The following is a 23717-nucleotide window of genomic DNA, read 5'->3' as shown; positions in this document are numbered from 1 at the left end:
CATGTGTTTTGTATTCTTCCTCATTGCCCCTGGTACATGAAGCCATTACTGCATTGTTCCTTTCTTTTCATAGTACAACTTTTATAAAGAGCCCAATTTTATATTAAGTTTGATTTTTGTAATCCCTTTTTAAAAAAAAATAGAATATGGAAAAAGGGATACAGAGATTACTATCAAATGTCTGTTTTTATCGGAACTAAAAAGTTTATCTAATTAAAAACACAAACCAAAAAGAAAAGAAAGATAGAAAGAGGGATGATAAAGGGAAAAGAGAAAGAGAGCGAAATTAATGAAAGAAAACAAGAAAAGGAGAAAAAGTTAAGAAAATAAAGAACTTCCAGTTCTTCACCTGTCAGCTATATATAAGTTATTAAATTCATCCATTCCAATATAACACCCAGCAAAACTACTTTCTATGAACCAACAATATCTTCAATCCACAAACCCAAATGTCGTTAATTCATTTTCTTTTTCATGCAAAAAGTCGATAAGTGGCTTTCATTCTTTAGCAAATGTTAGCAAAAGCTTTTCTTTGATGAAACATGTCAATTCTGCCGTCTCAGCTAAGTCCAATAATTTTAACAACCATTCCTCCATTGTTGGTAATGACGTGTCTTTCCATTTTTGTGCATATAAAAGTCTCACCACCATAATCATATATTGGAACCTATGATTTTTGCAATCGCAATGAGAGTGGGTTGGGGCATAGAAACTGGACTTTATGGAGAAACCGGGAACAAGAAGTATGGCGTACCGCCACGCCTCGTCTTAGATGCACTTTCCCTCCAAAGGACATAAACTAAGCCCATCAGTTTTCTGAAGGAACTGGTGCCAATTCCTCTTCAGAATGGTTTAGCAGCTGAATTCGTGACCCCTTACTGTGGTCCAGAGTGATTTAGTTGGTGTGCATTTGTGGCACTAGCAATCTCTCACTTCTTAGAGCGCTTCACTTCCCAGATTTATGCCGGTGGAACGATTCAATGGGATTTCCAGTAATCCAATGGAAAACAATATTGTAGACTGGCCTTTAATAAAGAAAAATAAAGCACATTCTACTCTCGGCAGGCAAGGTGGCTATCGTGAGCATCCTCCTTTGCTCATCCCTTCCCCCACCAGAGAAGATGCTGTTGATGAGCTTTCTGTGCCATAAGTAATGGGAGGTCTTGATTAATCCCTGCTGTGACTTGCTGGGGCGGCCATCTACTGCTGAGCAGGTTCTTAATCACCCCCTTTTTTTGCCAGATGCTGCCAAAGCCCATTACTGCTATCCCATAATCTCTTGCTCTTTCTGTGCTGAATGATGAGAGTAATTGGTCCTTGCCCTCACTTTTAACAAAGCCTCTTTACGTTCGGGCAGCTTATTATGGCGGCTTCTGGCTAAAATCTTCGGGGCCATCTTGAAGAAAATGCTGCAGGTAGTTTGAACTGTCAGAGGCGGAGAGAGAAGGTTTGGGGAGGTGGAGTGGGAGGCAGACAGATCTCGCACACTACACTGGGAGTGTTTCCTGCACAGGCACATCCCACTAAAATGGACAGAAGCTTTACACAACCATTAGTATGTACTCACTAGAGATAGGCAGAGAACCCATTCTCATTTATAAGCCTCAAGTACCAACGTACGTTGGGTGAGCTCATGTCGTTTCTATGTGGAGAGAGCCTCTTCACATAAGGGACCACATAACACCGGTCCTGAGAGATCTGCATTGGCTCCCAGTACGTTTCCAAGCACAATTGAAAGTGTTGGTGTTGACCTTTCAAGCCCTAAACGCCTCGGTCCTGTATACCTGAAGGAGCGTCTCCACCTCCATCGTTCTGCCCGGACACTGAGGTCCAGCACCGAGGGCCTTCTGGCGGTTCCTTCATTGCGAGAGTGAGGTTACAGGGAACCAGGCAGAGGGCCTTCTCGGTAGTGGCGCCCACCCTGTGGAACACCCTCCCTTCAGATGTGAAGGAAATAAGCAGCTATCCTATCTTTAAAAGACATCTGAAGGCAGCCCTGTTTAGGGAAGTTTTTAATATTTAATTCTGTACTGTTTTTAACATTTGATTGGGAGCCGCCCAGAGTGGCTGGGGAAACTTAGCCAGATGGGTGGGGTATAAATAATAAATTATTATTATTATTATTATTATTATTATTATTATTATTATTATTATTATTCAGCTTCCCAACCTGAGTACTTGGAGGAGCAAAATAACCATGCCGCCATTCCTCATATCTGATGAATGGTACATGTGTGCTCTTTCTTTCCCAGAGATCGATACTACATCACAGCCCCAAATGTCCCTATTTTCCAGAGACAGTCCCAGATTTACAGAAGCCCTCCCAGTTTTGGATTTGATCCTGGAATGTCCTGCTTTTCCTTTGGGTGTCCCTATTCTCATCAGATAAATGTTGGAGGGTATGGAGTTACATGACTCCCAAGCCAAGGAGATAAGTAACTATACAACCTATAAGAAGACATCTGAAGGCAGCCCTGTATAGGGAAGGTTTTTTAAAAAATGTTTCATGTTTTTGTTGTGTTTTTGTATAACCTGTTGGAAGCTGCCCAGAGTGGATACAGCAACCCAGTCAGATGGGCAGGGTATTATTATTATTAATTATTATTATTATTATTATTATTATTATTATTATTATTATTATTATTATTGATATTATTATTATTGAATAGGACATCCCTATTTTGATTGGAGAAATGTTGGAGGGTATGAGATTAATGGGATCCCCCCCCCATCTAGAGTTTCACAAACTTAGAATTAACTATCGGAAACTCAAGGCAGTAAAGATATGAGATGATCAGAGCCCCACCGAACTTGAAGCATGGGAAGTCCCAATAAAAATTTATAATTTTGCAGAATATTTGGACTATATGATACGTATTTGTATAATTTGGAATATTTAATGTCATCGGATTGGATTGTTAAAATGGAAAATTTAATATTTTTTTAAATAGAATTAACTACCTGTGGCAAAATTAATGAAGGCTGTCTTGCAGTCAGCTGTTCAAAGAAAAATATGGTTCCCATTCTTGCTGTTCTCTGTCTTGTGGAGGGGTGGGGTGACTAAAAATCAGCCCTCCTGTCAAGGAAATATCTCATTACTCACTGAGTGTAAGATATTCCACCTTCTCCTTCTTTAGTTTGTCTTTTCATTCAGTGAAGCAAACAGCTCACACGTGTGTGTGTGTGTGTGTGTGTGTGTGTGTGTGTGTGTGTAACAAAGCATTAATAGAGAAATGTAGCATAGTAACTGTCAGGGGGTTGATTAGCTGCTTGTGCTTAAAAGTGTGCCCCTTCAGAGTTTGTGCGGCCCCACAAGTCTCTGTGCGTGACAGAGCTCATCAGACATGTCTGCTCTAGTCACTGGTGGAGTCCGACAGTGGCTGTTTGCGGAAACGCCTCCAACAAAGAAGTTCCTTAACGGAAACACGTCTCCTGGACTCACGACGTGACAGCTTCCGACGAAGCATGGGTCTCCCTGCAGTTGCTTCTGACACCTCCCCACTATTTTCGCTAGAAGTGTCTCTCACCCCTTTCTCTCCCCTGCTTCCTGCCTGCGTTGCTGCGTCTCTCTCAGTATTACTGAGATTCCCCTCCAGAGACCCCGTGCTCCCCCTGCTGGTCCCTGCTTTGGCTGTTGAGTCTCTCCCAGTCTCTGGGAGCCCTACCACCTCCTTTCCCTCTGATGTCAGTTCCCTGACATCCACCTCCCCTCCAGGGCCCCCTTCCCCCCCGCCCCCTCCCTCTCCTCTGGGCGGTGAGGAGCTGAAACCCCGAAACGAATCCTCTTCATCTTCAGACGTCTCGAACATCTCCCTCCATCGGTCTTCGTTCCGACTCGCTGAATCCTCCTCCACCTCGGAATCAGCGAACCCCTCCAACTCTTCTTCTTCGTCGGTGGTGGCGAAGTATTCCCTCCGGAACCTCGCCACTGGCTGGGGTTTACGAGGGAATCTCTGATGAAAGGCTTCAATCAGAACCTCGTCATCTACATCCTCTGCCCTGACCCAGGTGTTTTCCGACTCCGGTTCCCCTTCCCACCTTACCAAGTACTCTACTTGCTCTCCCTTCCACCTGGAATCGAGAATCTCCGCTACATGGTAGCTTTGTTCTTTTTCCTCCATCGCTGGTCCCCTATTGACCCTCCCCTCTCTGTCCCCTATATACGGTGACAGCAACGATCTGTGGAACACTGGGTGCAACTTCATGTGGTTCGGTAACCGGAGTCTGAAAGCCACTGGGTTGACCTGTTGCGTGACTTCAAATGGACCCAGTCTTCTGGGTCTTAACTTCTTACAACCTCCTTTAAACGGTAACCCTTGGGTGGACAGCCACACCTGGTCCCCCACCCTAATGCTTTCCCCTTCCCTTCTGGTTTTGTCTGCCTGCCTCTTATATTCCTCCTTCGCCCGGTTTAAATTAAGTTGAAGTTGGCGGTGGATAGCTTCCATTTCTTCAACGAACTGTTCTGCGGCTGGAACGCTCCAGTTCTCCCCCTCCCCCCCTGGGAAGGCTCGGGGATGACACCCGTGATTGGCCAAAAAGGGGCTCATCCCCGTGGACACGTTCTCTGCATTGTTGTAGGCAAATTCTGCCAACGCCAGCTTCTCCACCCAATCATTCTCTCTGTCATTAACATAACACCTCAAATATTGCTGGAGGACACCATTGGCTCTTTCCGCCTGCCCATTGGTTTCGGGATGACGGGCAGTAGAGAAATTGACCTCTACATGCAATAAGCTCATGAGCCTCCTCCAGAACCTGGAAGTAAATTGTTTCCCTCGGTCCGAAACCACCCTCAAGGGGGCGCCATGCAACCTAAACACATTTTCCACAAACAATTTGGCGGTTTCTTCTGCTGTGACCGCATGTGAGCAGGCTATAAAGTGGGCCATCTTGGTTAACAGGTCTACCACCACCATGATGGCTGTTTTCCCTTTGGACCTGGGCAGATCAGTTATGAAATCTATTGCCACTGCCTCCCATGGCCTCTCCGGCGTGGGTAGTGGTTCTAATAAACCTGCCGGTGCCCGCCTCTCCCCTTTGGCTCGTTGGCATCTGTCACACCCTCTCACATATTCCCGCACATCTTCCCTGACCTTGGGCCACCAGAATTCCCTGGTGACCAGCCACATGGTTTTGTGTTGCCCAAAATGCCCGGCTGTGGGGTTATCGTGCAGTTGCTTGAGTACCTTTTCCCTCAATTCCCCTTCAGGTATGTATAACGCTCCCTTGTAGTACAATGCCCCATTTCTCTCCTCAAAACCCCCGGGTTTGTCTCCCTCCCTCCTGAGACTCCTGAGTTTGTCCTGGGCGTATTCATCCTGCACCGTTCCCTCTACCAGCTCCCTTTGCCCCACCAATGCCGCCCCACACACCCAGCGGTCCTCGGGAATGACATGGGTCTCCTCGGGTGCACCCTCTCCCTCCAAATATTCAGGTTTGCGTGAGAGAGCGTCAGCCCTAACGTTCTCCGGGCCTGGTACGTAACAAATCTCAAAGTTAAATTTGGAGAACTCCTGGGCCCATCTCAACTGCCGTTGGTTGAGCACTCGCGCAGTTCTCCAATACTCTAGATTCTTATGGTCCGTGCACACTTGCACCTTCTGTTGTGCACCAATTAGTAGATGCCTCCATCTCCGGAAGGCCTCATAAATGGCAAGAAGTTCCCGGTCGTACACCGTGTAGTTCCTCTCAGATTTGTTCAGTTTTCGCGAAAAGAAGGCACACGGTCGCCACTCTGACCCCTCCTTCCCCGGCTGCAGAAGAAGCACCGCCCCTATGGCTCTGTCCGACGCGTCTGTTTCGACCCTCAGCTTTTTTTGTAAATCCACATGTAGAAGTTGTTCGTCAGAGGCGAAGGCCTTTTTCAGTTCATCAAACGCTCTCTCCGCCTCCCCCGTCCAAACAAACTTCTTTTTGCCGCTAAGACAGTCCGTGATGGGCGCCGTCAGGTGGGCGAAGTTCCGGATGAACTTACGATAAAAGTTTCCAAACCCTAGGAACCTCTGCACATCCTTCTTGGTCTTGGGTGTTTTCCATTCCAGCACCGCTTGAACCTTGCTGGGGTCCATAGCCAACCCCTTATCGGACAAGCGGTACCCCAGGAATTCCACCTCCTTGGTATGAAACTGACACTTCTCCAGTTTCACCCACAGTCTGTTGGCTTGCAGCCTGCTCAACACTTCCCTGACGTCTCTCACATGTTGCTCCTCGTTCTCCGAATACACCAACACGTCATCTAGGAAGGCCACGCAATTCTTGTAGAGCAAAGGCCCCAGCACGTGGTTCATAAAACTTTGAAAACACGCGGAGCCTGTTTGTAATCCAAAAGGCATCACGAGATATTCAAATGCCCCCAAAGGGGTGAACATGGTGGTCTTCCATTCATCCCCTTTCCTTATACGTATCAGGTTGTACGCCCCCCTCAGGTCCAGCTTTGTAAAAATCTTTCCTTTTCGCACCCTGGTCAAAATATCATCAATCCTGGGCATGGGAAAAGCCGCAGGCTCAGTCACTGCATTTAACTGTCGAAAGTCACATACCAGCCTCGGCTTGTCCGTGTTTTTTTTATCCACAAAAAACACTGGGCTACCCCCCGCTGCCTTAGACTCCCTGATGAAGCCTCTCTTCAGGTTCTTGTCAATGAACGCTCTCAACTCCTGCATCTCCCTGTCTGACATGGCATACAGCTTGCCTACAGGAAGCTGGGCTCCAGGGAGTAGATTAATCTGGCAATCAAAGGGCCTATGCGGGGGTAGTTGATCAGCTTCCTTCTCGCTGAACACATCGTTGAAATCAGCATACTGTGGTGGCACCGTCCCTTTCTCCATCACTTCAGTCCCTGCCAGGGTGGCTTGGGCCCCTGCTGAACCCCTTTCCCCCCTGCAGTGTTCTAAGCAATGTGCTGAACCGAAGGAAACCACTCTTTGATGCCAGCCCACCAGCGGATCATGTAGGGCTAGCCAGCTCATTCCCAAAATAATGGGAGCGCCTCCCAAGGTGGCCACATTAAACGCTATCAGTTCTGTGTGCCTTGCCACCCTCATTATCATTGGGACGGTCTGCAAGCTGACTCCTCCTCCCAACAGCTCCCTGCCATCGATTGTGGTCACCTGCAGGGGGTTGCTTAAAGGGATAGTCTGTATCTGATGTTCAGCAGCAAACTCCTTGCTCATAAAATTGCAAGAGCTGCCGGAATCCAACAGCGCCTTTATTTGTAGGGGGTGTCCATTTTGCAGCTCTAGCGACACTTCAATCACTAGGGCAGGTCGAGGAGCTTCTGGTACGGGCACTTTCACTGCTCTTGAGCCTGGTTGCAGTGCCCTGACGGCAACCAGGCGTTGGCTTTTACTTGCTCCGTTTCTCCCTGCTCTCCTCCCTCCACTGCCCCCACCATCCCTTGCCATTCCTTCCTCTGGGGGCAGACTCTGGCAAAGTGGCCTGGCTGTTGGCAGAGATAGCATTTCCGGGCTCCCTTTCCCTCCTTCTTCGCCCCCTCACTGGGCTTTGAAACTGCGCGCGCGCGGGCTGTTCCGATTTCCATCGGCTCTGCCGGCGGGAAAGCTGGCTCAGGAATGTCTGGAATGCGTAACTCCTTCCAACGTTCCCCTCTCCCTTCCCGCCTCTCCAAGGCTCTTGCCTCCTGGCGCGCTCCAATGGTCAGCGCAGACTTGGTCAGCTGATCCATCGACACAGCCCTGGGGCTCCTGGACAGCTCGTCTTTCACAGCTGAAGAAAGACCTTCTTCAAACAGCATCTGAATGGGTGCTGCCGATAAATCCCACCCCAATCTGTGAATCAGCATGGTAAATTCAGTCCAGTACTCACGGACAGATCTGCTTCCCTGCTTGCAAGCCATCAGCTGTCTGCGCACCAACCCTTCCTCAATATCACTGGAAAACATGATATCCATTGCACGAAAGAATTTCATAGTGTCCTTTAGGATATCGTTGTGCGTTGCCATCAGGGGCCGAACCCAATCACGCGCGCCCTTCTCAAGATGCCCAATTACGAAAGCAACTCGCGATTCCTCATCAGGGAACTCATCAAACTGCACATTCAGGGCATATTGCATCTCTGTCCTAAAGGCATGATAGTCCTTGGGGTCCCCCCCAAACTTCTGCACCAATCCTGGTACCTTTCTGGGGAACTGAGTGGTTCTCCCCTTCTTGTCAGCATCCTGCGCCCTCCTCTCCTCCAGCCTCGCCGTCTGCAGCGCAAGTTGGACTTCCAATGCTCGGTATCTTTCCTCCAAGCTTGGATCAGCTCCTCCTGCTCCGGCTCCTGCTGGGTCGCTCATGATGCTTTCTCCTGCACAGGCAGCGTACAAAGACTGTCGGACTGCTGTCAGGGGGTTGATTAGCTGCTTGTGCTTAAAAGTGTGCCCCTTCAGAGTTTGTGCGGCCCCACAAGTCTCTGTGCGTGACAGAGCTCATCAGACATGTCTGCTCTAGTCACTGGTGGAGTCCGACAGTGGCTGTTTGCGGAAACGCCTCCAACAAAGAAGTTCCTTAACGGAAACACGTCTCCTGGACTCACGACGTGACAGCTTCCGACGAAGCATGGGTCTCCCTGCAGTTGCTTCTGACACCTCCCCACTATTTTCGCTAGAAGTGTCTCTCACCCCTTTCTCTCCCCTGCTTCCTGCCTGCGTTGCTGCGTCTCTCTCAGTATTACTGAGATTCCCCTCCAGAGACCCCGTGCTCCCCCTGCTGGTCCCTGCTTTGGCTGTTGAGTCTCTCCCAGTCTCTGGGAGCCCTACCACCTCCTTTCCCTCTGATGTCAGTTCCCTGACAGTAACATACTGGCTGAGAGAAATGAAACACCTTGAGGTATCAGTTACAGATAGGTAGCCGTGTTGGTCTGCCATAGTCAAAATAAAAAAATTCCTTCCAGTAGCACCTTAAAGACCGACTAAGTTAGTTCTTGGTATGAGCTTTCGTGTGCATGCACACTTCGTGTATCTGAAGAAGTGTGCATGCACACGAAAGCTCATACCAAGAACTAACTTAGTTGGTCTTTAAGGTGCTACTGGAAGGAATTTTTTTATTTTGACCTTGAGGTATGTGACAGTTAACCACTTTTTTTAAAAAAAAACTGACAACCTGGAGGAGCCGGTTCTAGATTCTAGATTGCAGCATAAAAGCCCTGCCCACTAGAGGCCAGGTATTCTATTAATCAGATAAGGCTTCTCCAAACATTATCTGCACAACTGAACAACTTAGGTCAAGGTTTACCTCAGGAATCGCCTGAACCCTTATACCCGAGTTGGCGAGGCTCACTTGATAACAAATAGTATCGTTGGCCTGTTATTGTGAAGCACTTTGTCCCTAGAGGTTCAGCGGGCACCTTCCGTTTAAACTTTCGAACGCCTGTAGTATGTTGTAGTGCTTAGTGTGTCAGACTAGGACCTGAGTGGCCAGGGTTCAAATCCCCGCTCGGGTACGAAGCTCCTTGGGTGACCTTGGACCTCTCGCCCGAACCCACCTAACAGGGTGGCTGTGGGGATAAAAATGGGAGAAAGGGAACCGTCTACGTCACCTTGATCTGCTTGGTGGAAATGTGGGGTATAAAAGGCAATAAAATACAATACATAAACCTTTTTCTACTCTGCCAGGCCTGTGCAGCCAACTAAGAATACGTCTTTCTGCACTGGTTAATTGATGTCTGTAGTTAACTTTTTTCTGTGGTGTTATGCATTTTTTTGTTGTAAACTGCTTTTGTGAATGAAATAGCAGCCTATTAATGTTTTAATAAGTAAAATAAAATCATTTTGTTTTAGAGATTTTTCCAAGAACGGGATGACTGGGCAACATAATGCAATTCTTTGTGCAATTTCAAAGTAACTCACAAGAATGCTTCCTTATAGGAAGTTATTTTGTGAAAAATAAACCATGAAACCAAGTAAAAACATATATACATTTTTGCCCTGATCACTTTTGCCTCTGACCCTGCCCATCACTGCCATGTGGGGCTCAGAAAGTTGCGCAGAAGAGAATGTGGCCTTCAGGCTGGAAAAATGTTTTCCCCCCTTCTAAATTTAAAATCATGGAGTTAGAAGGAACCACAAGGATCATCTAGTCCACGAGTGTCAAACACAAGGCCCGTGGGCCGAATCCGGCCCGCCAGACCTCGCCATGCGGCCTGTGTAGCTGCCGCCGGCCGCCAGCCTTCACCTTTTATTCTCGCTTTTTTTTTTTTTACACAAGAAAGCCGCCTCTTCAGCGCATGCACGGCAGCCTACAAGCCAGAGAACGTCTGCCCTCTAGCGGCGCCGGCCGTTCTACACAGGAAACCTCCACTTTAAAGAGTGGACACATAGTCCTACAGACACAACCGACCCTTTGAGGGTGACCAAACTGCTGATGCGGCCCCCAATGAATTTGAGTTTGACACCCCTGATCTAGTCCAACCCCCTGCAATGCAGGAATATTTTGCCAATGCGGGGCTTGAACTCACAGCCCTGAGATCAAGAGTCTTGTGCTCTACCAACTGAGCTATCCCTCGTTCCCTGCTCCTTGTTCTCTAGCCTTGTTTGTGGACTCCTGCAATGTAGGTTCAGTTCGCAAGCTCTCCCTCCCTATCTCAGCGTGTCTCTAAATCAAATGTGCCACTGAGATCCTCACCTCTGACTTTTTGCTATCGCTTTCAGGGCCACAGCTTACTCCCACTGGACTTCTTACCTCAGCGCTGCTTGGGAAGTTCTGCTCCTGCTCCTCGCGTTTCCCCGTTCGGCTCCGAATCTGTTTCGCCTGCTCCAGGATGTCCCAGGCAGGAGCAGTCATGTGCTTCCACCCTGAGGGAGACCACGCCATGTCCCCTCAGCGCTTTGCCCGAGAGCTGAAGAGGAGGCCTTGGCTGTCGCCGTCCAAGAATGCCGAACCTGCTGCCTTGAACCCCCAGCACTGCCTCACGCCCAACCTCAACGCTGGCAGGATCCACCTCCTCCGCAAGGGGCTCACCGTGGAGGCCAAGCGCTCCCAACTGGGCATGTATAACAGCACCGGCTCCCTCATCCGGAAGGTCACGGAGATGGGTTACCTTGGCAACAGCAACTGCCCCAACTCGGGGAGAGTGACAGCTCCATGCACACCGCTGAGGAGCAGGCCTCCGCCCTCGCTGGGCTCTCCAGGCAGCCGCATCCCCCTGGTCGCCTCAGCCCCCGGCGGTCAAAGCTCTGTGGTGACCTTCCGCTTCATCGAGAAGGCCAGCGTCAAAACTTTAAATGGCCTCCCTCTGGTGGAGCCCAGGAAGGAGAGTGGCTTGAGCAGGAGTCTGGAGCTCGGGGAAGCCCTCCATTTTGGAAGCCCGGCAAGGAAGCAGGGAAGCGGTTGCCCCCTGGCCCAAAATCCACATTCCCCACAACGTAACGCCGCAGCATCCCCGGAGCCTGTCGCTCAAGAGGCAAGTGAGAGCATCAAAGTGAAGACGAATGAGTCTGTCTTGGCCGGTACTGGCCCTGCTGTGGAACAGGTCCCACTGGCCCTCAGCGGTAAAGGCCAGGAGCACCTTAGTCATAAGCTGAAGCTGGAGACATCTGCTTCGGACCCTCTCCTGGCTGGAAACAGGTTCCTTTTGGGAGCACAGTCTTCCCTGAGCCTGGGCAATGGGAGCCCACATTCTCTCAATGCCAACTGCCTCTCCAGCTCCCTTACCAACGGCATGATCAGCCCTTCCAACGACATCTCAGCGCTCCGGAGAAGCCCACAGAGCGGGGAGTCCCAGTACCAGGTACTTCAGAGTCCCTTCCTTGCCAGGAATGGCATCTCCTCTGCCCCTTCTTCCTACATCTTCCTCCACCCCATGCAAGGAACCTCAGAAATAAGCATTTTCTCTCTCTCTTTTCTACAGGGGAGTCCATGGGCATATTCCCGAGAGAGCTCCGCCCACGCCCAGCGCATCGCCAAGGCTAAGTGGGAATTCTTCTATGGCTCCCTGGACCCTCCTGGAACAGGTAATGAGCTTGATGCAAGTACTGGTAGGGGAGAGCATTTGCATATATGAAAATCAGCATCTCTTCAGCATTCGACCCTCAAAAACGGTGTCCTGGCGGAGGTTCCACATACGGTACTGTTGTGGATGCAGTCACAGCAGGGGCGCATTTGGATGCTGGCGGTTGCTGACTTTTATAAAGCAATGTCCAGTGTGGCTGCCAGATTCAGACAACGCAGGAACGGTAGACGTGCACCCTTAGATATCAGGCTTGAAATGCAAAATGGGCTCTCATTAGCTGGGCTGCTGGTTGGGTGGTGTTAAGCTGAAATTCAACAAGGAAAATATGTAAGGAGAGAAGAATCGAATGCATGGGTGTGGAACAAGGCAGAGGTAGCTGTGGGAAAGACCTGAGATGAACAGGGGGACCCTCGTCCAACCCTTTGTAGGTGTTGAAATGTGAATTGCAGCATTCATTTCCTATGAGGAAGTGGACCTACCATTTGCTAGAGATCCTGAGAAACTCCTCCTTTTGCATAGGTCCATCCCTAGGATATTACATGCAAGGGCCTAAGGGCTAGGAAAGCTGGAAGTGGTTTTCCATAGCGTCCTCTCCAGCTATTTTTCCTGGGATATGCCCCAGAAGCAACTGATACACTCTATACTTCCTGCTGGAGGTGCTCCTCATTCAGACTCTGTTACAGCTTTTTAGGTTGTGATCCACCTTGAGATCTACAGGTATAGGATGGTATACAAATTTTAACAACAACAACAAGCTCTGTGAAAATGGAGAGAGGTGCTCTTTCCCCCTGGAATACGTTCCTTGCAGTGTCTGGATAGACAGTGGTTGAGTTTGCACATCATGCTAAGACAAACCGTGGCTTAGTGCTGCCTCTCGAAGAGCAATCTGCAGCCACTTCCTGGACTTTTTAAATAAGTGCAGCAGCTAAGCCAAGCTTTGGTTTAGTGCATCGTCTGAACCCAGAGCATGGCTAAGCATCTCTCCACCTTAACCACAATCCATAGCCAGGGTTCCTCCTATGGTTACAAGAATGATCCTGAGTTTGGGCAAAATGCCAAGTTAACTGTAGCCTAGCTGCCATCCTAGGGACACGGGTGGCGCTGTGGGTTAAACCACAGAGCCTAGGGCTTGCTGATCAGAAGGTTGGCAGTTTGAATCCCCGCGACGGGGTGAGCTCCCGTTGCTCGGTCCCAGCTCCTGCCCACCTAGCAGTTTGAAAGCACATCAAAGTGCAAGTAGATAAATAGATACCACTCCAGCGGGAAGGTAAACGACCGTTTCTGTGCGCTGCTCTGGTTCGCCAGAAGCGACTTAGTCATGCTGGCCACATGACCTGGAAGCTGTACGCCGGCTCCCTCGGCCAATAAAGCGAGATGAGCGCCGCAACCCCAGAGTCAGTCACGACTGAACCTAATGGTCAGAAGTCCCTTTACCTTTTAGCTGCCATCCTGCACTAACCTCAAAAGTCAGGGGAGGAGTGAAGCAGGGATGAGCTACTCTCTGAGAGCCATTTGTGAAGTCACAGTAAGCCATACTCTGACTTAGTAGTGATATGCAAACCAGGTCACTGTGCGGTGAGGAAGGGAAATATTAGCTAAGAGATCGACTTTGTTACATGAGAGGCCTGGTACCCTCTTGGTTTTGGGCCACAGTTCCCATAAGCTCCAGTTGGCATGGCCATTCTGGCAGGGGTTGATGGGAGTGGTAATTCAAAAGCACCAGGAGGCCACCAAGTTGGGAAAAGCTGGGGAAGAACCTTTCCTTGCAAGCAGATGCTGTGACTGTGGGCAGACAAAAAAGGAAAAGAGGCTGCAGTCACAAAAGGGAGCAAATGGAAGCGTTTCCATCCCCAAAAATCTACCCAGCAGAGCAACACTTGTGAGTGATGCACATCTTTCTTGACTGCACCCATACAAAGAACAGTCCACAAACATACAGCGACCAAGTGGAGCGATGTAAAAGAAAGGAATGGCCTCATCCGTGCACAACCTCAGTCGCCAAGGAAGTATGTGACATGGCAGAGTGATTGCATGAACCTTCAAACAAAGAGGAGAGCGGGTGCTTACTGATAAGATATTTTTATCAGTAAGCACCAGAGCCCGCCGTGCTCTTTGTTTGATTCCGCATGGTGCTTCTTAACCCCCTTCCTGCAGGCTGATTGTGTGAAGCTGCATAATGCTGCATCCATAAACATTGGCCCATCTAGCCTAAGACTGAGTAATAAAGTCTCAAGTAGAGATTATAAAAAATTAGAAAAATAGTCCAGTAGCACTTTAGAGACCAACTAAGTTTGTTCTTGGTACAGTGGTACCTCAGGTTACATATGCTTCAGGTTACAGACTCCGCTAACCCAGAAATAGTGCTTCAGGTTAAGAACTTTGCTTCAGGATGAGAACAGAAATCGTGCTCTGGCGGTGCGGCGGCAGCAGGAGGCCCCATTAGCTAAAGTGGTGCTTCAGGTTAAGAACAGACCTCCGGAACAAATTAAGTACTTAACCAGAGATACCACTGCATAAGCTTTTGTGTGCATGCACACTTCTTCAGATACACTGAAACAGAAGTCACCAGACCCTTTTATACAGTGGGAGGGTGGGGTGGGGTATTGACTAATTGCAGTTGTTAACTGTCGTCAGCAGGTTTACCGTACCCATTGAGCCAATCAACCATCTCCTACTACCCGTCTGAGAAAAACCCCACCCCACCCTTCCACTATATATATAAGGGCCTGGTGACTTCTGTTTCAGTGTTTCTGAAGAAGTATGCACGCACACTAAAGCTTATACCTAGAACAAACTTAGTTGGTCTCTAAGGTGCTACTGGACTATTTTTTAATTTTTTATTTCAACTGCGTCAGACCAACACGGCTACCTACTTGAATCTAGAATCAAGTAGGAGATGATTATTGTTGTTATTATCTCTTTAGTTATACCCCACCTTTTACCCTGACAGGGACTCAAGGCGTCTTAAAGATAAAATAAGAACAACTCTGTGTGTGTGTGTGATAGCTATTAAAAACATGTAGATAATTACAGTGGTACCTCTGGATACGAACGGGATCCGTTCCAGAGCCCCGTTCGCATCCAGAAGCAAACGGAACTAGTGATGTTACGTCTGCGCACGCATGTGCTGCTTTTCACTGCTTCTGCGCATGCGCATGACGTCATTTTGAGCATCTGCGCATGCGCAAGTGGCGAAACCCAGAAGTAACGCGCTCCGTTACTTCCGGGTTGCTGCAGAGCACAACTCAAACGCGCTCAACCCGAAGCGCATTCAACCCGAGGAATGACTGTACCATAAACACAACCTGCCACCAGCCCCCTCAGTAAAATCAGTCGGTTCCCAAATGCCAAAAGGTCTTCAGCTGTCGGCAGAAGAATAGCACAGAGGGAACTAGTCTGGGTTCTCTGAGGAAGGGAGTTCCAACGTTGTCTGGGAGCAGCCCCCACGGAGAAGGCCCTTTCCTACATCTCTACCAAGCATGCCTGTGAGGGTGACAGGACTGAGAGAAGCTCCCCCCCCCCCTTTCTCAGAGACCCAGGCAGATTTGTATGAGGGAATATGGTCTTTCAGTGAGCTAAGATGTTTTTCCAAGCTTGAGCTATTTAAACCATGGGTAGGCAAACTAAGGCCTTCTCAATCCGTCCCGCAGACAGTCCGGGAATCAGCATGTTTTTACATGAGTAGAATGTGCCCTTTTATTTTAAATGCATCTCTGGGTTATTTGTGGGGCATAGGAATTCGTTCAGGTTTTTTTCCAAAATATAGTCTGGCCCCCCACAAGGTCTGAGGGACAGTGGACCGGCCCCCTGCTGAAAAAGTTTGCCGACCCCTGATTTAAACAAACAAGCAAACAAACAGTAATGAGAAAGAGATGAAGAAACTGCAAGATGAAATGCGTATCTGTTAAGACAATTAACACTGACATTGAAAAATTTGGGATGGACCTTGATGAATGCTAGAATTGGTTTCAATGGACTAAAATGATTAAAAGCAAGAAGGGGAATTTGCAGATATGAAGAACTAATTAGGAAAAGGAACAATAAATGTTTTCCTTCCTATCAATCTTTTCAATTATATCAGTTAGTCTATTAGAAAACATAAATATAAAAAATGGGGGGAAGTATTTCAGAAAGAGCTTCTGCTTTTTCCATCACCCCCACAGTCCTTAAAAGATTTAACAGTCTGTGAAATTGGAGTTAGAACTCTGATGACTCCCCAAGCACTATTCAATTTCAAGGAAGTTATGACGATTGAATAATGTGTGTTTTAGCTGGTACACAAATAATCACGAAGTGAAAAGGTGGAATTAAATTCTTATTTGAGATAAATTAAATTCTTATTTGAAGGAGGGGGGAATACATAACACCGCATATGCAGATTGTTAAAATATATTAGGGATACAGTGGTACCTCGGGTTAAGTACTTCACTCGTTCCGAAGGTCCGTTCTTAACCTGAAACTGTTCTTAACCTGAAGCACCACTTTAGCTAATGGGGCCTCCCACTGCTGCCGCACCGCCGGAACCCGATTTCTGTTCTTATCCTGAAGCAAAGTTCTTAACCCGAGGTAATATTTCTGGGTTAGCGGAGTCTGTAACCTGAAGCGTATGTAACCTGAAGCATATGTAACCCGAGGTACCACTGTACCTTTAAAGTAGCGCTGGAAAAGGTCCCATACAAGGGCACGTTGCAGGCAGATTTCATTGACCTTTTTGGAGGGGGGCAAAATTCTTCATATGGCTTAGGCAGGCTCTCCAGATGTTTTGGGACTACAACTTCCAACATCCCTAGCTAGCAGGACCAGTGGTCAGGGATGATGGGAATTGTAGTCCCAAAAACCTCTGGAGGGCCAAGTTTGGCCATGCCTGGCTTAGGGGTGCTTATCATTGCAGAAAGTAGTGATGGTCTCTTCTCCTCTCCCCCCACCCCTTGCTTTCTCCATCTGTCTCTAAGCTGTCACTATTTTGTAGGAGGGTTTCAAGTTCACAACAGAAATTTGGGTTTGCTCAATTAAAGCGCACTAAAGCATTCTGTTGCTCTAGCACAACAAATTCACTATAGAAAGAAAGAAAGGACAGACTTTTTGCAGTTAGGAATGTGACAGGGAAATGCACTCATAAGTGTGAGATGGACGATTGACCAAAAGGAAGATGTGGAAGCACCTCGAGAACAAATCAAGATGAATGTTCAATATAGGCCAGACATAATCTAACCACTGCGTTAGCTCTGTGCGAAGCAAATGAGAATGAATGCTGAATAAACAGGTTGCCTGAAGTAAACCCCATTCCTCTCCTTTAAAAGTTTACAAAGAAAGAAAGAAAGAAAGAAAGAAAGAAAGAAAGAAAGGTCACTTCAGGAATATTCTGGGAGATGATGATGGCAGCCACCAAGAACAACTGCGCTCTTGCAAATATAAAAAATACATCTTGTCAAGAGTTGTAACTTTAAAAAACTATTTAAAGTAAGAGAGAGAAAGGAGCAAACCATTGTTGCTCACCCTATCCAATTCAAAACAGTCTTCCCCACCCCAGCTTAAGGCATGTCTACTCAGAAATAAGTTTTACCATACACTTGGCAATTCAGGATGAAGGGATAGCTCAGTTGGTGGAGCATGATGATGATGATGATATTAATAATAATAATAATTTATTATTTATACCCTTCCCATCTGGCTGGGCTTCCCCAGCCACTCTGGGCGGCTTCCCAAAAAAATATTAAAATACTATAATACATCAAACATTAAAAGCTTCCCTAAACATGAGACTCATAATCTCAGGGTTGTGGGTTTGAGCCCCATGTTGGGCAAAAGATTCCTGCATTTCAGGGGGGTTGGACTAGATGACCCTTGTGGTCCCTTCCAACCCTACAATTCTATGATTCCAACAGGTTCATTGGTGTATAACCTCCCCATAAACAAGTTGAATTGAATGCTCAGTAATGACCAGATATTGTCTGACCTCAGCATAAGCTTTGTGCAAGCAAATTGGGATTAATCTCAATAAATGGAGCCTTTAACAAATGTTAAACACTTTAGAATGTGGGGGAACCTGCCCTTTCCTTCCTTCCTTCCTTCCTTCCTTCCTTCCTTCCTTCCGCTGTCTGTTTTTGTTTTTCTTCTCATTTTTTCTCTTTGTCTGATTGGGATACACAGACTGTACTGTACAACCAGAGGTGTTGACATATGGACGCGGGTGGTGCTGTGGTCTAAACCACTGAGCCTCTTGGTCTTGCTGATCAGAAGGTCGGCAGTTCGAATCCCTGAGACGGAGCGAGCTCCCGTTGCTCTGTCCCAGCTCCTGCCATCCTGGCAGTTCAAACAAGTAGATAAATAGGTACCACTGTGGCGGAAAGGTAAACAAACGTTTCCATGCGCTCTGGCTTACATCACAGTGTTCCATTGTGCCAGTAGCGGTTTAGTCATGCTGGCCACATGACTTGGAAAGGTGTCTGTGGACAAACGCCGGCTCCCTCGGCGTGAAAGCGAGATGAACTCCACAACCCCATAGTCACCTTTGATGGACTTAACCGTCCAGGGGTCCTTTCCCCCCTTTGTGAGTTCCATGATTCTCATGTAAGGCTCAGAGATCCAGCATGTGCCAGGACTTAGTGAGTAGTTTTTATTTGTAACCCGGGATCTCTCTATTCCAGGGATGCGTCCTCATAACACACCTGATCCTCCACCTCAGCAGCTCAAGAAATCCAACCACCAGATTCAGCCAAAGCCAGATTGGACGGGACCCGAGCATAGCTTGTGCCACGTGGAGGTGGAAATTGAGATGGCTCCACCAGGCAGTGCAAAACCTGGAAACTGTGAAACGGGAATAATCCGCAGAACCATAAAGTACTCGGAGACTGACTTGGATTCTGTCCCCTTGAGGTGCTACCACGAGACCAACATTGATGATATATTGGCTGAGAAAGATGAAGCGGATTCAGCCATCGAGAGCCAGAAAGACAGCGAGAGCAATCCGAGTTTCACAGGAATTTTGGGGAAAGGGTGTGCTGTTCCAGGAGACCCCTTTGCTCAGCACACAAGAGAAGATGATGACAAGTGTCTGAGAAACAAGACACAGGACATTGAAGATGACGAGGTATTTGAAGCCATCCAACAGCATCAGGAGAGGTGAGGGTCTCTCTGGACTGGTCAGTATCAAGCTTGTCCCTTGTAGTGAGCAATATTGTCTGGTTTTGTTCTTACAGAGGTCGAGATAGTAATAATAATAATAGTAATAGTAATAGTAATAATTTATTATTTATACCCCACCCATCCGGCTGGGCTTCCCCAGCCACTCTGGGCGGCTTCCAAAAAAATATTAAAATACTGTAATACATCAAACATTAAAAGCTTCCCTAAACAGGGCTGCCTTCAGATGTCTTCTAAAAGTCTGGTAATTGTTGTTCTCGTTGACATCTGGTGGGAATGCCTTCCACAGGGCTGGTGCCACTACCGAGAAGGCCCTCTGCCTGGTTCCCTGTAATTTGGCTTCTCACAGTGAGGGAACCGCCAGAAGGCCCTTGGTGCTGGACCTCAGTTTCCGGGTAGAATGATGGGGGTGGAGACGCTCAAAACAAAGCATAGGCTTTACTTGCTTGACTTAGTCTCTTCATACAGAGCTACCTCTTTCCTGTTAAGGCTGGGTTGGGTCTTGCCAAAGCTCATCTGGGGGACCTTTTCAGCCATTGAAGCTGGTGACAATTGTCATTATGAACTTCTCGGGCACAAAGTGGAGGCGGAGCGAAGCAGCTTCCCATTGTGTTGCTTCAATACTGCGACACTTTGGTGCTGCAAAGGCACTGGTTGTCTGCAATTAGCTGCAGCAAATTAGAAGAGCTGTTCCACACAGCATATTCCCGATAAAGCAAATCTCACAGTGTCCATTTCCATTGGCAAGAATCTATTATATATCCATTCTTTTGGGCAAATGCACCCTTCTTCCCGCAGCTATCCCTTTGTTTTCTTCTTTCTTTTGAAGTAGCTTCTGTTTCTAGCACTTTGGCAGCTTCCTTTTCACTCATATGGGTGATGTTCCTGAATCAGCCCTTAATTTCCCATGTGAGAGGAGTTCATTGGAATCTTCTTTGTCTAAACTCAAACATTAACCCAAAAGTAAAAGGGAGAGAGAAAATTGTGTCCTCTTTGAAGCCAGACCAATTGCTCATTAATTATTTCATTTTCTGTATCACAGTGGCAAAATTCAGCTCATAAAAACTAAATGACGATGATGATGATGATGAACAATTGTTCTGGCCGCAAGAGGAAAGTACAACAATTAAAATTGTCCCTCTTTGAACTTACTGGCTGATGGGCAGATTCAGGGAAATAAATGCTGGGTATGTCAGTGAACAGGAACCAACCACTTAAAGTGACAGAGGCTGGGGCAGAAAATTAAAGGTTCTGGAAAGTCTCAACAGCACTGTGAGATTTGGACAGGCTAAGCTGCTGTTGCGTTTTAACTCAAAACAATTGCCACGAATCAGGTCAGAGAAAAGGTAGGCAACAAAACAGAGGCTAGGACGCAACAGATGGCAAGGTTGCTACCTGGTTACTTTGGGAAAACTCAGTGAACAAATGATGTTGAGATGCAAGGCAAAGGGTGGAATGCAATGTTGTACTGAGGAGGTTGTGTCATCAGTGCAAACATTTCTGCTTGCAAGGTGGAATTATTATATATTTTTTTAAAATAATTTTTATTAACTGGCCAATCACATCAATTAAATCATATCACATAAATTCCGAATTACAAAGCCGAATTTTAAATTCAAGATCCGAAGGGGGATTCTGATCATCTTCTTGCTGCTGCATTAATGTCCCAATCAGTCCAAATCAGTCCAAACAAAGTTCATAGTTCTATCCCATCTTATCTTGCTGTTTCCACATCACATCTTGTTCATATATTTTCTCTTTTTTCTTTATGATCTCTTCTGTTAGTCTCCTTAAGCCGATAAACACCAATAGTAATAATAGTCCTGTGTGAATTTTCCGTTCTTCCAATCCTCAAATCGAGATGGTTTCCATATATCTTCTCCTTCATAGATAACATCACTCTTTCCATCATAGTCTCGTAAAGCTGTCGCTCTTAAGTCCCACTGAGGAGTTTAACCCACAATATATAAACAGCTCTATTTCCTTCTTTCTCCTCCCAGACTCAAGACCTCCGACAGAACTTCCCAATATGGCGATGGCATTTTTAACTGCATCATTCCCAAGCTCTTACACATTCCACGCTCTTCTTAAAACGTGCTTTGGTTCGAAAGTTTTATCTCCACACAGCCTTAAATCCACAGCTTAAGTCCTTAAAACGACATTTCTGACTCATAAGGGGAAGGGATTCTTGTTTAATCACATAGGGAAAGAAGGAAGAGTTTTTTCCCCTCCCCCATCAGTCATTTGCCGTACCTTGTCTTGGCGTATCTTCTCATGTTTTATTCTTATCTTGTTTTGTCAGAGATCTCTTCTGTTAGCAGTCTTTACTCCCCCTTCTTTCTTGAAACATGTGCATTCCTTTCATCCAAATTGTTTCCTTTGAAGTTCTGCATCTAGTGGCGCGAATCAGGGACGGCGTTCAGGAGTGCCGAAATACCACAGGAGGGCTTTGTGCCTAGTGCCCCCACCCCCACAAATTCGGGGGTGGTATAGGGCACAGCAGGCAAGGGCCGCCCCGCCCCCACAATCCGGGGGGGGGGGTTAAGGAGGCTAATTACCCCCATCATAGCCTCCAAATTACCTCGTGTGGGTCGGAGAGATGTTATTGTCAGCCATCTTCCAATGTGCCCCCTAGTGGCCCCCGCAAGGTGGAATTATTATTATTAATATTATTTATTGGATTTATATATCGCCCTATACCCAGAGGTCTCAGGGCGATATCGCCTCCCTCCTCCCTGTGTGCTGTTCTGGAGGTTCTCCAAGCAGATTTGAGGAGGGTACAGAGGCACACAGGGGAATTTTTTTTTTTTGGGGGGGGGAGGAAGCCCCATTGCACTAGCAGGAATCCTTGCTCTGGCTTATGCAAGCACAACAACTTAATTGAATCGTGCACTAACCATCTAATTACACACACACACATGGGGGGAGTGTAGGATTTTGGAAACTAAGGAATTCTTGTTCTCTAGAGGTCCATGAAATTCCTTCTGGGAATGTTGAAAGACTTTCCTATTTGGATTGGCATTCAGCAACTGAAGATGAGGTAAATCACTTGTGATCAAATATACACATATATCCTCGCAAAAAAAGAGAGTTCTTAACCTGTCCTGAGCCCATGGGGGGGAATATTTATTAAGATTCTCAGCAGGATAGGCCAGCTCCTGAGACAAGGTGAGGTGACCACCTCAGATGGCAACATCCACAGGGGCAGCAGATCTCAATGTCGATCTTTAATCCTTACTTGTTGCTGATGTAGACCTTCACTTGTCGCTTGTTCCCTCACAGGGGAGGCGGACGCCATTTTGTGGTCTGCCTCAGGTGCCAAAATGTCTTAGGCCAGCTCTGACTCTTGGTATACCCACAGGCATGTCTTGGCAGAGTAGGGGATAAATTCACCTTTTGCGTATTTCATTTTTAGGGAAGCTTTTGATGTTTAGTAGACTATGGTATTTTAATATTCTGTTGGAAGCCGCCCAGAGTGGCTGAGGAAACCCAGCCAGATGGGTGGGATAGAAATAAATTATTATTATTATTATTATTATTATTATTATTATTATTATTCCCCATGGAAACCCTGTTCCTTGCTGAAGACTCTGCACTCCACTGATTATGAGTAGAAAAAGCAGCTGAAATTCATTTTCTCTGGCTATGTCAGATGTGGCGCCTTCCTTTTGACACTGAAAATCTCAGCTCTCCATGAAAATGCTCCATACATGCTAAAGTGTGCTGATCTCAGTAGTCTCAGCAGACTTCAGATTCCGACTGGATTTTAAAGCCTTGTTTCGGCATAGCAAGATCCCTGTCTAGGCAACGGTTTCCCTGTATAGTGACTCCCTCTGTCGGCAGCTGAGCTGTCAAAGCACACAGGGAGTTTTGGGTCTGGCGGAAGGGGAAGAGAAGCCATTGAAAGGATTTGAGGAAGGGCGAGTTGAATGGTTTGAACAATGGAGAGATGTGAATAGTTTTGATGGCAGAATTGTGCCTAGAGGTAGAAAGACTGGGGTGTGAAAAAAAGGAGGTCAGAGAGAAGTCTAGCGATGACCGGAATAATATCCCCTATTTCCAACTTGCTTGCAAAAGCAAAAGAAGCAACTGCAGAATAAAAGTGGCAGGAAGTGTTAAGAACCACTCTTTCCACCTGTTTTGAAGGGGAAACCTGCTCAATGCCCATGGCTTACTCTGCACCATTTTCCAAGTGGGAGAACATTTTAGTAAACAGCAGTGCCCTGACCTCCCCTCTATGAATTACAGATTTGGTGTAGGACATTTAACCATTGGCTTTGCCTAAATTTAAACCCTGCTGGTCTACTACCCTTAGTATTGCAAGGTTGTCATGAGAGGGCTTGGACTAAAATTGTCAACCAAAATCTTTACTTTCCTGGTTTATCACCACAAAAGTTATTAACCCTGGGCTTCAGTAAAGCAAATAATTTAATTAGACAACACCTATATGATATTGAGCGACAGAATAATCTGGCCACAATAAGGAAATTTTGTCTGTGGTAGCTAGACTGGTGACTGGGAGCGGCCGCAGAGACCACATAACACCGGTCTTGAAAGACCTACATTGGCTCCCAGTACGTTTCCGAGCACAATTCAAAGTGTTGGTGCCGACCTTTAAAGCC

General features: G+C 47.1%; 1 protein-coding gene across 3 annotated transcripts in view; it reads left to right on the top strand.

Moving 5' to 3' along the window:
* Positions 1 to 10761: 10761 nt before the first annotated feature.
* Positions 10762 to 23717, top strand: part of PSD (pleckstrin and Sec7 domain containing) — a gene marked incomplete at its 5' end in the record, with an annotated part of 91979 nt that continues 79023 nt past the window's right edge. For 2 of the 3 annotated variants that reach the window (XM_082223565.1, XM_082223564.1), the window contains 3 exons: positions 10762 to 11730; positions 11851 to 11953; positions 18600 to 19074. In XM_082223565.1, the coding sequence (XP_082079691.1) occupies positions 10762 to 11730; positions 11851 to 11953; positions 18600 to 19074 (1547 nt within the window). Of the gene's footprint in view, positions 11731 to 11850; positions 11954 to 13821; positions 13959 to 18599; positions 19075 to 23717 lie in introns of those variants that run through there. The other variant, XM_082223566.1, reaches the window with a different exon arrangement.

The sequence above is a fragment of the Podarcis vaucheri genome, assembly GCF_965113315.1.
Source record: "Podarcis vaucheri genome assembly, chromosome: 5".
NCBI classification, from domain to species: Eukaryota; Metazoa; Chordata; class Lepidosauria; order Squamata; family Lacertidae; genus Podarcis; species Podarcis vaucheri.
This window is presented reverse-complemented; position numbering and strand designations above follow the sequence as displayed.